Below are 17,602 nucleotides of genomic sequence, written 5' to 3'. Positions count from 1 at the left end.
TATTGTTCTTAGGAGACCAATGTTTTTATTTGTTTATTTTTGGCTGCATTGGGTCTTCGTTGCTGTGCGAGGGCTTTCTCTAGTTGCAGCGAGTGGGGACTGCTCTTCGTTGTGGTGCACGGGTTTCTCACTGCAGTGGTTTCTCTTGTTGTGGAGCACGGGCTCTAGGCGCGCGGGCTTCAGTAGTTGTGGAACACGGGCTCAGTAGTTGTGGCTCATGGGCTCTAGAGCGCAGGCTCAGTAGTTGTGGTGCACGGGCTTAGTTGCTCCACGGCATGTGGGATCTTCCCGGACCAGGGCTCGAACCTGTGTCCCCTGCATTAGCAGGCGGATTCTTAACCACTGCACCACCAGGGAAGCCTCAATGTTTGTTTTTAATTCAAGTGTTTGCTCGCAGGTGATCAGAAAACTGGAGCCACCCTGAGGTGTGTGCCAGTCTTTTCTCTATACCTCACACCGGACAGACTGGTCTGAAAAACTGTATCTCACAAAGTGGAGTTAGAGCCAGATTATCTGAAGCCTGGAAAGTGTCCACAATTCCTGGGATTGCATCAACCAGGTCAAGGTGGAGGTGAGTTTTTCCCCCTAAGGAAAAGGATAGATGTTCTAGAGTGAAAATAAGCAGGCCTTGAACTGGAAAAGAAAGATTCTCTTTGGACTCATGCCTGTTGCTGGCATCAAGACTCCAAGACGTGGCACAGTCTGGAGATTCCTGTTGGGGAAACTGGGTGGGCTGAGCTGGCTCTGCCTTACCAGGAATCTGAAGAAGAGTCGCTTCTAGTGGCAGTTGTGGGCTACTCCTTGTTTTTCATGTCTATGCCTCTGTGTCTTGTTAAATAGCCTGGACTGAACTGAGCTTTGGGGAATCGAGTGAGGAGATCTATGTCCATTGGGATGGGGCCATGTGGGGAGCCTGAAGGAGGTGGTGACAAAGTTCAAGAGCCGCAGTGGTTTGGAGCAGGGACAGCTGGCAAAAGTGATAGTAATTTCCTGTGAGGATCTGTGGCACACTTAACCATTCCTTAGAGATTTCTCAGAATCCTTTAGTAAGAGAACTCCTTTGCTCTGTTGGCTGCTGAGAACTGAGGACACACAAGTTGAGTCTGACAGATTGGCCCAAGAGAACCAGAGTGTTACTTAGAAAAATTCTGCTGGTTCTTGTAGTCACCAGGAGGGCAAAAGTTCTTAACTGAGGCTCACATTCCAAGTAACAAATGACCTCACATTTGTAATCTCTTGGCTCTTTGATTTGCTAAGGAATAAAGATCAAACAATAGTAATAGGAAACCTGCCAGCTGGAATCCTGCTACCCTGTCCACCAAAATGGCTTTCTTACCACTGGAAGATTGTGCCAACTCCTCCTCTCAAACGGTTCTTTCCTCAACCTTGATAGTTTCAGCATGAGTATGTTTAGCCGAGATCTTGAGAGGATCCTTCTGCAGAGCTCCATAGTTCTCTCTGTGTGTATCTCCATCCTTTCTGGCACTCTTCCCTGAAAATGTTAGCCACCTTGGCCTCGCTGAACTCCAAACTCTGTCTTCCCAATACAGTGAGATTGTCAGGCTCTGTTTAGTTTCCTCTTTCTACAAGGTGGCCTGAAAACACTTTCTAGGCTGTAAGCTGGGGTACTCATAGGATTCACTTCATTTGTTTACCTTCTTTCAGGGATCACTATCCTGTGCTGCCTGTTGTCCAATGTCTGAAAGTTGTTGCTTCATATATTTTGTCCAGTTTTCTAGATGATTAAGGCAGGAGGGTAAACGTGGTCCCTGTTATACCATCATGGCCAGAAATGGAAGTTTTCCTAAGCAGTTTTATAAATTGTTATTTATAACTATGTTTTTCAGTGAGATTGTATGGGTGGTTTAAAAAAAATTCCTTAATTGTTTCTGGTATATCAAAATGTACTTTGCCCTCACTAATGATATTTTGGATGGGGATAAAATTCTATGTTTATAGGGAAGTCTTTTTTTTTTTTCCTTTTTTTAAGAAGATGCCGGGCACAGGAGTTTACCAATCAATCCATTTATTTTTGCTGTGTTTGGGTCTTCGTTTCTGTGCGAGGGCTTTCTCTAGTTGTGGCGAGCGGGGGCCGCTCTTCATCGCGGTGCGCGGGCCTCTCACTATCACGGCCTCTCCTGTTGCAGAGCACAGGCTCCAGACGCGCAGGCTCAGCAGTTGTGGCTCACGGGCCTAGTTGCTCCAGGGCTTGAACCCGTGTCCCCTGCATTAGCAGGCAGATTCTCAACCACTGCGCCACCAGGGAAGCCCCCTATAGAGAAGTCTTTTATCAGTCTTCACTGTTGTTTCATAGGTAATCTGTTTTTTCTCTCTCATCTCTGGTAGCTTTTTACAATTTTCTCTTTATCCTTAATGTTGTGTAAATATTCCTATAACGTGCCTCAGCATGTGTTTATTTTATTAGTACTAAAGGCTTATTTTTAAAGTTTGATGTCTAATGTCTTTCATCAATATTTTAAAATTTTATCTCTTGCATTTTCAAACACTGTTTCACCATCATTCTGTTTATTTTCTTCTAGAACTCTCAGTATACATGTTAGAGCTCTCCATCTATCCTCCCTCTCTCTTAACTATATATATCCTTGTGTTTCTGTGCTGCATTCTGAGTAATTTATTCTCTCTTCAGTTATACCCAGTTTAGAGCTCTTACTAACGTCTTATTTTCACTGTCCTGTTTCTCTTAGTCCCAAACAAAACAGGCAAGGAGTTCCTTTGCTTGTTTTTGGAGAGTGTTTTGTTACTTTCTTTCCAAGCTTTCTCCAGTAATAAACAAGTGTCCTTATCAGACTCTCTAGTTTTTTTCACTTGCTCTCTTAAGAATGTTTTTCCTAGAGAGTCTCTTCTCTCCCAGATGTAAAAAACTTTGTAAAAACAAAGATTTCAATTCAGGGAGTTCCCTGCTGGTCCAGTGGTTAAGAATCTGCCATCGAGTGTAGGGGGCGCAGGTTCGATCCCTGGTTGGAGAACTAAGATCCCACATGCCATGGGGCAACTAAGCCCGCGCTCCACAGCTACAGAGCCCACTCGCCGCAACAAAGATCCCATGTGCCAACTAAGAACTGATGCAGCCAAGTAAATAAATAAATAAACAAGCAAATAAATTTTTTAAAATAAAATAAATTCAAACTGAAAAGCCAGAGGTGAAGTGAAGGGAAGAAAAATAACACCTATGTTGGAAATCTTCGACTCTTACTGCTAAAAAATGAGGCATATGTCACAAAACTTGGGGTACAAAATCATGTTTTAGGTCCAACTTCCTATCTTCTGAGACTGGAGAGTCAGAGAAAAGGAAGGTTCAGTCTTCTCTGGATTGTTCCTGCTTCCCTTAACATTCCTATTCATCCTTTATTTACTTATTTATTTTTATAAATTTATTTATTTATTTATTTTGGCTGCATTGGGTCTTCATTGCTGCGCGCAGGCTTTCTCTGGTTGCAGCGAGCGGGGGTTACTCTTTATTGAGGTGTGTGGGCTTCTCATTGCAGTGGCTTCTCTTGCTGCGAAGCACGGGCTCTAGGCTCACTGGCTTCAGTAGTTGCAGGACATGGGCTCATATTTGTGTCTCGCAGGCTCTAGAGCGCAGGCTCAGTAGTTGTGGCACACAGGCTTAGTTGCTCTGCAGCATGTGGGATCTTCCCGGACCAGGGCTTGAACCCATGTCCTCTGCATTGGCAGGCATATTCTTAACCACTGTGCCACCAGGGAAGCCCCCTATTCATCCTTTAAAACCCAGGTCAGGCAGACATCACTCTTGTTCTCTGAGAAACTTTATGTATTAGTTTCCTATGGCTGCTGTAACAAGTTACCACAAACTTGGTGGATTAAAACCCCACAACTGTTTATTTTCTTACGGTTCTGGAGGCCAGATGTCTGAAACTGGTTTCACTGGTTTAAAGTTAAGGTGTCAGCAGTCCTGGTCCCTTCTAGGGGCTCTAGGGAAGAATCCATTTCCTTTCCTTTTCTAGCTACTGGAGGCTGCTTGCATTCCTGGGCATAAGGACAATCTCTTGCTTCAGTGGTTACATTTCTTTCTCTTCTGTAGTCAAATTTCCCTCTGCCTCCCTCTTTTATGTGCACTTGTGATTACATTTAGGGCCTATCCTAATAATCCAGGATAACATCTCCATCTCAAAATGTTTAATTTAATCGCATCTGTAAAATACCTTTTTGCCATATGAGGTGATATTCACAAATTCCAGGGATTAGGACATGGGTATCTTTGGGACCATTATTCAGCCTATGACAGCTTCCCCTGTATCTTTCTTCTGTGAAGTCAATCAGGTCCTTCTCTATTCAGCCTATGGAACTTTATACATACTTCTGTTGTACTTGTTAAGTATTGGCACTGTTTTGTTTACACAGATATCTTCCTAAATAAATATGAGCTCTTTAAGGACAGGAACTTTGTCTTATTGATTTGTCTGCCTAGCATGGCACCTAGCATGTACTCTTACTAGCCAATAAATATTTGTTTAGTTAAATTGAATTTTGTTCTCTGATTCCAGCCTGGCTGTGAGCTGTGAAATAATGAAATCTTAGACTACTAATGCTACAAGGGATCTCCAAAGGCCTTTCCTTAAAGTCTGAATCTATGTTTTTTCAGGAAATAATTTTAGATTTAGGAAATTTCTCTCTATTACTACAACAAAGGTAAATTCAGTAAATGAAGAGAAACAAAAGGGGTTTTAGCCCAGAAAAAGCTGTGGAATGACCTGATAATTATTTTAAACTCACAACATCCCTGTGAAATAAAATAGGTATTAACTCTATGCCAGTAAAACACAGAGCAAAATAAATAATAAATAAATTCGATTTGAACATAATTGAATACAGTTGTGGAAATCTAATAATCTAAAAATTAATAAATCTAATTCTTAATTTAGATGAGCTGCTTTTTTTCTTAATTTCCCAGTGCCCCTATTTATCTATCATGTTTATTTTAGAAGTTGACTCAATTTCTTATGACATGACGCAGAGGTGTAGGGCAAATCATGTTCCCATTTCATAACTTAAACAATGAAGCTCAGAGGCCTAAGTTATGAGGCAATGTCTGGACAGGAATAAGCATGAGCTATGATGATGGTTACCACCCTTCAGCCTAATGATGAGCCAGGCTACCTGCATCAACATCACCTGGGCAGAATTTTAGGCATACAGATAATCAAGTCCTCCCCGGCTCCCAGATTCAGATTCAGTTGATTCAGGTAGGGTCCTGGGAAGGTGTATGTTTTAAAGCACCTCTCAGATGATTCACAATTATCATGAAATCTAGGTTTCTTTTAGTTTGAGGTCCTATAGAAATGTAAGTGCGAAGCTTGAGGCAAAGGAACATTTTTGTTCCTTTGATTATGTCTTCATTCGGAAAAGAATCCACATCACATTCCTAGAAGAATGATCAGTTTGGAGGTGTGACTAGTGAGTCGCACACTGAGGAAGAAAAGCTTTGAGCAAAAACCCAGTTGATTTTCTAATTGCCCTGATTTATGGAAACCAAGATCTGAAAGATTTTGGACAGTTTTATTGAGGTATGATTTTCACATCATAAGATTCACTCACTGTTAATTCAATGATTTTTAGTAAATGTATAGAGTTGTACAACCAGCATGTCACAATCCAAGCTACAGTCCACTTGGGAGATGAGGTCAGCAGGTCACTTGGGAAGCTTAGAAATTAGTCATATATATATGGGTATTCTAAAAGCATTGCCTTTCTTTATTATACAATTATTTAATAAATTGTTTCTTTGTTAAATATTGTTTCTTTTTGGAATAAAATGTATGTACATGTGGCACAAAGTACAAAAGGCATAAATGGGCATACAAATAGTTTCCCTCCCACTCTGTCACCCAGCCACCTGTCTTCTGTTCCCAATAAATTAGTTCTCGAGGTAGATTACTAACCTGAAGTGAAAATCTTTAGGCAAATTAGGTTTGAAGTGAGAGTGGAGCATCCAATATTATCTTGGAGCTTGGGAAAGAAGTGCTAGAGATAAATATAACTGTCATCCTGGTGATGTATTGGAAGCTCATCAATGGACATATTTTCTAAAGGATGGTGTAGAGAGAACAAAGAATATAACTTTGGACACATTGACAGGCACATTAATAGTTAGGAGGGGGAAATTTCCTGGCCGTCCAGTGGTTAGGACTTGGCACTCTCACTGCTGGGGCCTCGCTTGGGTTTGATTACTGGTCAGGGAACTAAGATCTCACAAGCAGTGTGGTGCGACCAAAAAAAAAAAAAAAAAAGGAGGGAAGAACAGAACGTAAAGGAGAAAAAATTAGGAATTGAGAGAGAAATGAAATAAATTTGTATTATGAAAAGTAACAGAGGAGTTTTAAGAACGTGCCGTTCAGTGGTCCCAAATGCTAAAGAGGTCATGGAGAATGGGAAATGAGAAAGGGTTTTTGGAATAAAGGTTTATAATAAACTGAGTGTAAAGTTTCAATAGAGATAGAGATAGGATGGGATTCACAGTATAGGAGATTGGGAAGACAATGGGATTTTCCTAATATACAAAGAGCTCTTACAAGCCAATAAGAAAAAGATGATCAACCTAGTTAAAAATATGCAAAGAACATGTACAGGCAAGAAACTGAAGAGGAAATGCAATTGGGCAGTAAACATATGAAAACAATGATATTGGAGCAACTGGACATCCACATACAAAAAAAAAAAGAATCTAGACACAGGCTGTATACACTTCACAAAAATTAACTCACAGTGGATCATAGACCTAAATATGAAATGCAGAACTATAAAACTAGAAGATAACATAGGAGAAAATCTAGAAGACCTTGGGTATGGTGATGCCTTTTTAGATGAAACACCAAAGACATGATCCATAAAAGAAATAATTGATAGCTGAACTTCAGTAAAATTAAAAACTTCTGCTCTGTGAAAGACAATGTCAAGAGAATAAGAAGACAGCACAAACTGGGAGAAAATACTTGGTAAACAGACATATGATAAAGGACTGTTACCCAAAGTACATTAAAAAACCCTTGAAACTCAACAATAAGAAAACAACCCAACTAAAAAATGGGCCAAAGACCTTAACAGACACCTTAGCAAAGAAGATATACAGATGACAAATAAGCATATGAAAAGATACTCCACATTATATGTCCCAGGGTAATGAAAATTAAAACAATGGGATACCACTATACACCTAGTAGAATGGCCATAAACAGGAAAAAAGACAAATGCTGGTGAGAATGTGGAGCAATAGGAACACTCATTCATTGCTGGCGGAAGTGCAAAATGGTACAACCACTTTGGAAGACTGTTCGGTGGTTTCTTATAAAACTAAACATACTCATAATGTATGATCCAGAAATTGCACTCTTTAGTATTTACCCAAGGTAGATGAAAACTTATGTCCACATGAAAACCTGCACATGGATGTATATAGGAGCTTTATTCATAATTGCCAGAACTTGGAAGCAACCAAGATGTCTTTCAATAGGTAAATGGATAAACTGTGGTACATCCAATGGAATATTATTCAGCACTAGAAAGAAATGCTCCATCAAGCCATAAAAAGACATGGAAGAAACTTAAAGGCATATTACTAAGTGAAAGAAGCAAATCTGAAAAGGCTACGTACTGTATGATTCTGACATTCTGGAAAAGGCAAAACTATGGAGACAATAACAAGATTAGTGGTTGCCAGGGATGGGTAGGCAGAGCACAGAGGAGTTTTAGGGCAGTAAAAACACTCTGTATGATATTATAATGATGGATATATGCCATTATGCATTTGTCTAAACCCATAGAATGTACAACACAAAGAACCTTAAGGTAAACTATGGACTTGTGTGATTATGATGGGTCAATGTAAGTTCATCCTTGGTAAAACCTATACCATTCCGGTGATTTGGTAATGGGGGAGGCTGTGCAAATGTGGGGGCAGGGGTATGTGGGAAATCTCTGTACTTTCCTCTCAATTTTGTTGTAAATGTAAAACTGTTCTAAAAAAGTCTTTTAAAAAAAGGATGTTTAACTTCCCTACTAATTAAATATATGTAAATTAAAACAGTAGGATATCTTTTTTTTTCCTTAATATATCACCAAAGGTGAAAAGATTGGTAATATTCAATGTTGGTAAGGATGTTGGGAAGCAGGAACCCTAACATACTCATGGTGATATGGTTATTTGATATCTTTTTGAAGAGAGACTTGGCAATATCTACTCAAAATGTCCTTAGTCTTTGACTTAGCAATTCCACTTTTAAGAATGAGTAAAATCATTTTCACAAGTAGGCAAAGGTGTATGTAGCAGAATATTCATTACAGCTTTATCTATAATAAATAATGTTGGAAATAACCTCAAAGTTCCCTGGTAGTTATTAAACATTGGCACATTTGGATAATGGAATACTCTACAGTAGTTAAAAAATTATAGTGCTGTATGTGCTGCTGTGGAAAAAAGTGAAAAGAGTAAATTGAAAAAGATTATGTGGTATACACTTGCCTTTATTTTAAATTATATATACATATATTAATATATACATAGAAAAAATAAATATGGAGAAATATATATCAAAGTCTTAATTATTCTGGTGAACTAAGGTAAGAGATTTTCACTTTCTACAGCAATTGTTAATTCACAATATTCATAGGATTGTTGTGAGGATTAAGTGAATTAATGTCATAAGGCAATTAAAACAGTGGAATATAGCACATACAAGCTACTATATAAAGTTACATTATACTATGTTATTTTTGAAATAGTTTGATTTGTTACAATAAGTATGATTTTTAAAGCAGAAAAAAAATGATGTGGTGAAGATGTAGGCAGTATTTGAGCATTTTATTTTTTGGCTGCACCGCTGCAGCATGTGGGATCTTATTTCCCCCACCAGGATTCGAATACACGCCCCCTGCATTGGAAGGGCAGAGTCTTAACCACTAGACTGCCAGGGAAGCCCCCTTGAACATTTTCAACATGAATGAAAAGGGACTTCCCTGGAGATCCAGTGGTTAAGACTCCATGCTTCCAGGGCAAGGGCACGGGTTGGGGGGGCGGGGGGGAACGCGGTGCAGCCAAAAGAACAAACAAAAAACATACAAAAAAACCTCAACCAACCAACCAACCCCCCCCCCCAAAAAAAACATGAATGAAAGGTTAAAAACAAAACGAGAACTTGAAGATGCTAATGGGTCCTCTGTGCAGATTTGAAAGGAGCTAGTTGAAAGGTAAAGGTTGATAATACTAAGAACCAGACAGAAGAGAATGGGAAACTGTAATAGTAGTATCAACGGATACTTAATGAATGTTTACCATGCGCCAGGTGTTCAGTTGCTTTGGAGTCTACCTGGTGAGATTAATCTGGACAGGAGGAGCATCCTTTCCTTGAGATTAGAACAAAGATTCTTTTTTTTTTTTTAGAACAAAGATTCTTAACCTCAACTCCCTGAAACTGTATGCTACATTTGGTGGGCAAATGCCTTTTAAAAATATCCAAAACAAGGTCCAGATTTCTAAAAGAGTGTTTGAGCACTCTCTTTCAAAGGTGAAAGAATCAAGGAACGATAAAAGTTTGATTTAAATTTTAAGGTGTAGAGATGGAAAATGAGGGAATTTTTGCCAGATAGCCTTCTATCAGTTAAATAGGATTAGAGATTCCCTTTATGGACAGATTTGGTGATTATGACATTTCCAAGTACTGATGATTGATTCATCCTCCTCCCTCCACAATACATGTCTAGGAGTAGAGTTAACTTCTTTTGGGCTCCTGGTTTGGTTTTCGAAGATCAATGGGCTCACCCACAATCTATCATTTTTTCTTTTCACCTCCTCGCAGTCAACCTAAGTTCTTTCCAAACATCTTTTCAAGGAAGTCTTCTTTGATAAATCTTAACTGTTTCGGATTCTAGATATAGTTCTTACCAACTTTCGGTGAATAGCTTAATGCCTCTGATTCAGTATTTTTCCATTTGGCAACTATTACTGAATGAAAATTTCAATTTATTACGAGGATCAAAAGATATCTGTGAAAACCTCTTGCAAAGTTTCGGCTAACATCAGTACTATCCAATTACGAAGCGTTAACTATTCATTTTCAGTGTTAATGTGTTCAGTAATTTTTTAAAAGTTTTCTGAAGAATTGGTGTTCTGCGCAGTCTCACCCCCAAATACTGAAAGTGGGTGGGCGCTCCTCTCAGATTGAGGCTACGTCTTTCGCTCCTTTTGTCTTTGAGTCGGACTAGAACTGTCATGGCGCCTTCAAGAAGAGGGGGAAGGCCTTCCCTTCGCCCAGCAGAATCATCGGGGGCACCAGGACCGGACAGAGGGGTGGACAGAGAGACAGGCCCCAGTTGAGACCGAAAACACCGAACCCTCCAAGAGGTCTCAGCCGGACAGGCTCTAGGGGAGGAAACCGGGTTGAAGACTACCCCTGCGAGCGACCGTCTGCCCGGGGCACCGCCCACCCTGGCCGCCCTGTCCAATGGAAACCCAACGGCACTGCGGCACCGCCCATCTGTTGGTCCGGACGCCGCGAAGGCGGGGCCCGCAGTTCGGTTGCGCCGCGGAGCGCAGCTGTGAGCGAGTCTTTCTGATCCGGGGCCCCGGAACCCGAGCTGGAGCTGAAGCGCAGGCTGCGGGGAGCGGAGTCGGGAGGTGAGCGCTGAGGGGACTGAGAGGGAGGGAAGGTTTCGGCTAAAAGACGAGAGGGTCGGCCTCCGCGGCCAGGACGGTGGGACCCCGGCAGGCGGGTGTCTGGAGGTGGCCCTGCTCACTCGACAGCCAAGGCCCGGCCCGCCGGAGCCGAGAGTACACCTCGGCCCCACAGTCCCTGCTCGGCCCTCCCCGACCGTCCCCGAGCGGCGGCGGCAGCGCCCGGAATTCTGCGGGCGCGGGGCGAGAGGCCCCGGCGTTCATGTCGAACTCGGGCTGACGAGAGGCGGGGCCGGCGGCGGGGGCGGGGGCGGGGGCGGCGGTCGCGGGCCCGGCGGCCTGCGGAAGCGCAGCGTCGGGGCCGCGCCTGCTCGCGGGGTCGGCGCGCCGACTGCGCGGGGGCGTGGCCTGCGCCCCTGACTGCGCCGCGGGGCTGGCCTTTGGTGAGGTGGCTGCGGCTCGCTGCAGGGCCGGCCCCGGGGCCCGACGGTCCCTCGCTGACAGCGGGCTAGGCGACCTGTTGGAGTGTGAAATTCCTCCCCGAGCTTGCTTGTTCTGCAGGTCTCAGGCCTTCTTTGGTCCGCTGAAGGTGAGGGCGGGCGAGAGGCCTGTGAGCTGTTGCTGAGGAGTTGAAATGCTGAGAAGCTGCAGCCCCCAAAATGAAAAACTTTGCAGGAGAAAACTTTGCAACGATTTACCTACACTGCACGGAAGTGAACACTAGGCATCTCGGGGTGGCGAGGAGATTCCCTTGAGGGGCGTCAATGGCCTTTTCCATATGTGATCTCATTTAAACCTCTGAACGACCGACCCTGAGACAAAAACTCCAGTGTTGCCATCAGCAGGGGGAGTGCTGGGGGATCTTGGGCATTGCCTTCATTTTGCCTACGGTGGGGGGGGGGGAGAGATTGGGGAGGGAGAAGACAAGCACATTCGAAGAGCGTCTATGACTGGTGAAGGTTTGCCCTCTCTTGCGGTGCCCTGCTGTGGATTAATTGTGCCCTGGGTCCAGAAATTTCTTTAGAGCCCATTGGCTACAGGCTTCCTGTATTAGAATTCCACTGGTATTTCTTATAATGTAGCTGGAAACTTTACTTAGCTGTTCAGATTAAGGATGCATTCTATAAATAAAGTAACCCATATGAACTTTCTTACCATTTTTTTTAAGCTACTTTTCAGGTAGATTACTAAGACTGGTTGATTGAAATCTATGCTAGGCAAGGACCGAGAAAAAAACATAGGCGAAATGACATCTTGCCAGATTTTCTCTGTAGTGCTTTGTTTGCCCTCTGATATTTACTGGAATGTCATCTAATAAAATCTGGCTTGGGTTAAACACAGTGTAGGTTGGGGGCAGAGATGGGCAGAAGGGGGCATCTGAGAGTTCTAAAAAGAAATGAGGGCTTTTCAGAAGGTTGGCGTTGATCAGAAGCCTGTGTATTTTGAACTGACTTACTGGAGCAAATGTACTTTACAGGGTATCATTTTCATTCTGGCGAGCACTCCCTTGAGCCCAGCACACATCAGATTCCAACTCCTTCACGGCCTTCGTTCTTAGAGATATGGGATAACATTCAGGGATTGTCCTGTGATTCTTAAGTTAGTGACATTTAGCTTTTGAGGATTCTTTTTCTTTAAGTAGCTATGTTAATGTATAATACTATACACTAGTTAGTATAAAATGTTATACTGTATAGTGCTTTTTCCTATAATGGCTGTGTCTTGAGTTATTTGTACTTGAAAGGAATACCTATGTCAGAGGATGGAGGCTTTGAGCCATGTGAATGAAATGAAAACTGGAAGCTTAAAGTCTTAGCTCTGCCTTAAATTTGCGGCTTTATGAGTGTGGGCATCTTATTTATTTTGTTCACTATTGTATCTCAAGCACCTAGCTCAGTGCTTGGCCCGCAGTAAGTGCTTAATAAACATTTGTTGAATGAGTGAATGAAAAAAAAAGTGTTGCTAATACCCACCCATTTGCCACACTCACATCACAGGGAGGGTGAGGTCATCAGGGATGAAGTCACTAGCCACTGCCAGTCACCTGGCCCAAGGGTAGCCTCATCATGGACTGGCAGGCTCGTTCTGTGCATAGGAGAGATGGACAGTGAATGCCAAGATGAGTTTAAGTAGAATAAATCAGCTGATTGTTTCAGCTGAATAAATCGGTTGAGAGTGCTACAGCTCTAGATCTAGAGCTGGTTCAGTGGAACATTTGGGGGTCTGGAGTCATCTGTTCCGAATAGTGCCCATGTACCTTGGTTCTTGAGCACAGTGCAAGAGGTAGGTGAGGATTCACAGAGAAGGCTATCGGGTAAGTGTTTGCTGAGAAGGAATGAGGCCCCTGATTTTGCTGTTCATTTGGACCTTACTAAACACGGGTTGTACTACCGTAAATCTTGTGCTTGCCACTCCTGGGTGAGTCATTTTTTTTTAAGTGATAAAATATGTTTATTAACATAATTAAGCATAGCAGCATATTCTTTAAGCTTAAAATATACTTCAGTTGCTCACTGACCTGGGTGAGTCATCTTCAACCAAGATAGCTCCCCTTCTCTAGACTAGGAGAGTAGTTAATGTTTAGGGTTCATACAGGACTAATTCTGATTTTGGATTTAAAGGAAACAAGGGAGGTATATGTTTTGTTTTTAATCCCAGATTAGGTTATTAGGATGGAATCTTTATAGACTCTATCCTAACCCTCTCTGCCTTCTCCCATCACCCTTGCTCCAACCAATGCAGGCCTGAGTGTTTGTTCCAGCATGTCGGAGGGGGAGTCCCAGACAGTACTCAGCAGTGGCTCAGACCCAAAGGTAGAATCCTCATCCTCAGCTCCTGGCCTGACGTCAGTGTCACCTCCTGTGACCTCCACAACCTCAGCAGCTTCCCCAGAGGAAGAAGAGGAAAGTGAAGATGAGTCTGAGATCTTGGAAGAGTCACCCTGTGGGCGCTGGCAGAAGAGGCGAGAAGAGGTGAGGTAGTAGTAGTGTTACTCTAGAGAGTGAAACTAAGAGGTAAAAAGTGAAGGGGCAGAGTCTCAGCGGGGCAGACCAAACTTTAACAGGTCAGAGCCTGGGAGAAGATGATCGTACGGAGTATTAAAATAGAGACTTTGTGTGGTAACTTTAATTCCCTTTCATTTGAATTTCTTCTCAGGTGAATCAGCGGAATGTACCGGGTATTGACAGTGCATACCTGGCCATGGATACAGAGGAGGGTGTAGAGGTTGTGTGGAATGAGGTACAGTTCTCTGAGCGAAAGAACTACAAGCTGCAGGAGGTAAGTAATGGTGAAAGAATGCAGCCTGTGGGATGTTAGAATGCTGGTGTAAAGAGGAATTGGGGTTGGGAAGCTACTATGAGAAGAGTACATTGGGGTTAGATCATTTCTAGGGGGGATAGGGAATGGCTTTTTAGGATGATAATGCTTTCTGAACCCTGTTATCCCAATGTCTCCCCTGCTTCCAGGAAAAGGTCCGTGCTGTGTTTGATAATCTGATTCAGTTGGAACATCTCAACATTGTCAAGTTTCACAAGTATTGGGCTGACATTAAAGAGAACAAGGCCAGGGTAAGAACTTTTTCCTGAGCTTACTGCAAAGAGACTAGCTACACTTACTGTTCATTCTATATTCAGAAAAAGATAGTTTTGAAACAGAGCTGGAATCAGCTGCTGTTGAGATGAGAGTAGGGCTATGACCACCACCTGTGCCTTTTGTCTGGTTATAGTCGGGACAGAAATCAGTGAATTTTTGTTTCTTCCTTCCCGTAGCTCATATTGCTCAGTAGTTTTCATTGCCCTATTAAATCTAAGGAAGTGATGCTAAGAACGAAAGAGAGATACTTTATTAAGAAAAACACCAGGCTTCCAAATTTTATGTATATGTTGTATATGTGTTACCTAGATAAGGAATCATTTCTACTATAAGGCTTTATTTGTGTGCTTTGCCTCTCCAGGTCATTTTTATCACAGAATACATGTCATCTGGGAGTCTTAAGCAATTTCTGAAGAAGACCAAAAAGAACCACAAGACTATGAATGAAAAGGTATGGAGGGAGAGCAGAAAAAGCTTTAGGCTGGTTTGGAGGTTTAAAAAAGATTATGTTAATTATGAAGCTGATCAGGATGGGATGGAGGGAACTGGTTGGAGGGTTAAGAGAGGGGATTACTGCTGACCCTTGGATCAAACTCTGTTCCAGGCTTGGAAGCGTTGGTGCACACAAATCCTCTCTGCCCTAAGGTAAGTAGGATCTGGTTAGTGTCTTTCCCATATTTATTCCTGATTTAGTTCCTCCAAACAGATTTCAGGGCACTACTCTGCCGTTCTTTTCTGCCTCTCCCCACTTTCTTTGAGTCATATACTTCAAGATTAGGCCCCTATCGGTCTTTTAAAGGGTTCATCCTAATGCGTTGACCACGATGCTGTCTCCCACTTCTTTCTCCTAGCGCTTATCCAGCTATTTAACTCATCAGGCATAATGGAGATTCAGAGTGTGGGTATTATCTTTGTGGTGACCAGCAGGAGAGCAGGCCCTTGCTCCTCTTAGCCCTTGGGATCCCCCTGCCCTAATTTCCCAGTGGCCCCTCTAACAGCCCAGTGCCCCCACAGCTACCTGCACTCCTGTGACCCCCCCATCATCCATGGGAACCTGACCTGTGACACCATCTTCATCCAGCACAACGGACTCATCAAGATTGGCTCTGGTGAGGGGAGGGAGAGGTTCTGGGCAGGGGAGCCTCGGGAATTTGGGAACCATGGGGGTAAGATGAAAGGAATGGGGGAAGACAGAGCAAAGTTCTGAGGTGTGGGCTGCTGATAAGAGAAAGGACCTTACTAGGGGTAATTTATAGAGAGAGGCCAGTCAATTAGTGGAGAAGGTGTAGGGTCTAATCTTGTACATTTTTGGAGGGAAACTGGGGTTAATACAGAGATCTTGACAGGAGGTTGGGAAAGGGCAAGGGTTGGGTGTAAGGTATGATTTGAGCCCCTGGGGCCAGACCCTACCAAAGGAGGTTCCAGGCTGTGCCTGCTGTGAGTGCTTTCATTTGCTGTGTATACGTGTGCAGTGTTTAACATTTCTGTGTGCCGTGTCTGTGTGTTGTTTGTGTGTCCATTTGTCTGGGGCTTGGCTGCTCCATCGCTCACAACTTTTCTCTGTTTTCCTCCCTCCCGCTTACGGGCTGCTCTGTTCCCAACAGTCTTTCATAGGATTTTTGCTAATGGTGAGAGCTCCCTCTGCCCTATTTGGGGCGCTGTTTGTGCTTCCTCTGCTCCCCTTTGCGGCTGCCCAGTGCATGCAGTCGTGGGAGCAAACACCGTTCCCCTGCCTAATTATGCCTGCTTGGCTTCTGTGCTACCAGCCCTCCCCATGCTTGCTTTTCCATAACCTGCTTGTTTCCTGTGGATTCTGCCTGGCTGAATCCACGTCCAGGATTCTTAATCGCCCTCATCATCAGGCTGGTTCCCTAAGTCATACTGTGCTCCCAGACTCTCTGTGACTTGTAGTCATTGTTTATGATCCGAGTGAGTCCAAATTGGGCCTGGCCCTGGTTCCTCGTTCAGCTCTGTGGCAGGCAATGTTGAGGAATAAGAGAGTAGAGCAGGGGTCTAAAAATTTTTGTGGATTACAAGTGAAACTGATTTAAGGGTATTGGTTCAGTTTTGAGCTGTTTTTGAGTTTCAGTCAGTAAAGGTGGGTAAGAAGGAGGCTGTCTACTTGGTTGTATGTTAATCCTTCTTATCCATCTTCATCCAAGTTTCTGAGGTCTCTTAATTGCTACAGATTAGGAAGGGCTGCCTGTGTTTTTACATTGTTTGCAGGGTGGATGAAAGAACTAGACCAAACGTTTTCATGTGATCTGGGGTTAGGTGTACCTGGGCTTTGGGGAAGGTAAGCAGGTCACAAGTGGGTTTTTCCTTAGTCTGTGTTTTTCCTTGCCAGCCCAAAGCCCCTGTGTACCTGTTAGTTTAGTGTGGAGCCTTTGCTGCTACTGAGTTAGGGACCTTAGATGAGAAGCAGTAGACCTGAGAAAGGGGAGATAGGTGGTGTTCATGTTTAGTCTGGAGTTCATGATGGGAAAGAGATAGGTTTGCGCCTGTTGAGGGTTAGAGACTTCAGGAGAGAATTTGTCTTTTGGGGGCCTCTCTCTGGAGTTAGGCTGTGCTTTGTTGATGGTGGTCAGATTGTGGGTATCTCCCCTACTCCCAGTGGCTCCTGACACTATCAACAATCATGTGAAGACTTGTCGGGAAGAACAGAAGAATCTCCACTTCTTTGCACCAGAATATGGAGGTGAGGCATCCCAGTTTCTCTGCCCTGTGCCCATACCCCAGGTTTTCCACTTTACAACCTGAGGGTCGGAGGTAACATAACTGAAACTTTCGTCCTTCTCTACTGGCATGCAAAAAGTTAAGACACCTCTGCCATGCCCTGCCCGGATCCTCTGATTCACCAAAGCTTCTCTGTTTTCCCTAGAAGTCACTAATGTGACAACGGCAGTAGACATCTACTCCTTTGGCATGTGTGCACTGGAGGTGAGGAGACCAGAAGGGTGGGTAGTGGAAAGGAGTCAAATTAGAAGATAGAAGGGAAATGGAGGGTTGACAAGTAAGGTACTGGTCTTGAGGGAGTGATTGTGGGAGCACTGAGGTTCTTAGGTCTCTATTTTTCCTTTTTATTACTCCTCACCGCAGATGGCAGTGCTAGAGATTCAGGGCAATGGAGAGTCCTCATATGTGCCACAGGAAGCCATCAGCAGTGCCATTCAGCTTCTAGAAGACCCATTACAGAGGGTAAGAATCTTCAGGATCACTCCTCCTTAACAGACTTTGAAATGTCTTCAGATTTTTCTTCCTTTTACCTACTGGGAATATGCTCTCTTCTAAGAGTAAGAAAACATAAAGCAGAAAGGGCACTCAAAGTAGTGAACATTTCCCTAGGTGTTTTTGGTATACACA

The 17,602-nt window shown here is 43.3% G+C and overlaps 1 protein-coding gene across 2 annotated transcripts in view; it reads left to right on the top strand.

Moving 5' to 3' along the window:
- The first annotated feature begins 10,555 nt into the window (after window positions 1-10,555).
- NRBP1 (nuclear receptor binding protein 1) overlaps window positions 10,556-17,602 on the top strand; it is a 10,990-nt gene continuing 3,943 nt past the window's right edge. For both annotated transcript variants that reach the window (XM_027113552.1, XM_027113553.1), the window contains exons 1-10: window positions 10,556-10,648; window positions 13,388-13,617; window positions 13,802-13,924; window positions 14,113-14,214; window positions 14,601-14,690; window positions 14,844-14,884; window positions 15,254-15,348; window positions 16,854-16,937; window positions 17,121-17,179; window positions 17,339-17,437. In XM_027113552.1, the coding sequence (XP_026969353.1) occupies window positions 13,408-13,617; window positions 13,802-13,924; window positions 14,113-14,214; window positions 14,601-14,690; window positions 14,844-14,884; window positions 15,254-15,348; window positions 16,854-16,937; window positions 17,121-17,179; window positions 17,339-17,437 (903 nt within the window). In that variant the 5' untranslated portion in view covers window positions 10,556-10,648; window positions 13,388-13,407. The remainder of the gene's footprint in view (window positions 10,649-13,387; window positions 13,618-13,801; window positions 13,925-14,112; window positions 14,215-14,600; window positions 14,691-14,843; window positions 14,885-15,253; window positions 15,349-16,853; window positions 16,938-17,120; window positions 17,180-17,338; window positions 17,438-17,602) is intronic.

The sequence above is a fragment of the Aethalodelphis obliquidens genome, unplaced genomic scaffold (assembly GCF_003676395.1).
Source record: "Aethalodelphis obliquidens isolate GAN/ISIS:26980383/991018 unplaced genomic scaffold, ASM367639v1 scaffold12, whole genome shotgun sequence".
In the NCBI taxonomy this organism is placed as follows: domain Eukaryota; kingdom Metazoa; phylum Chordata; class Mammalia; order Artiodactyla; family Delphinidae; genus Aethalodelphis; species Aethalodelphis obliquidens.
The sequence above is the reverse complement of the archived record's forward strand: the minus strand, read 5'-3'. Positions and strand labels throughout refer to the sequence as shown.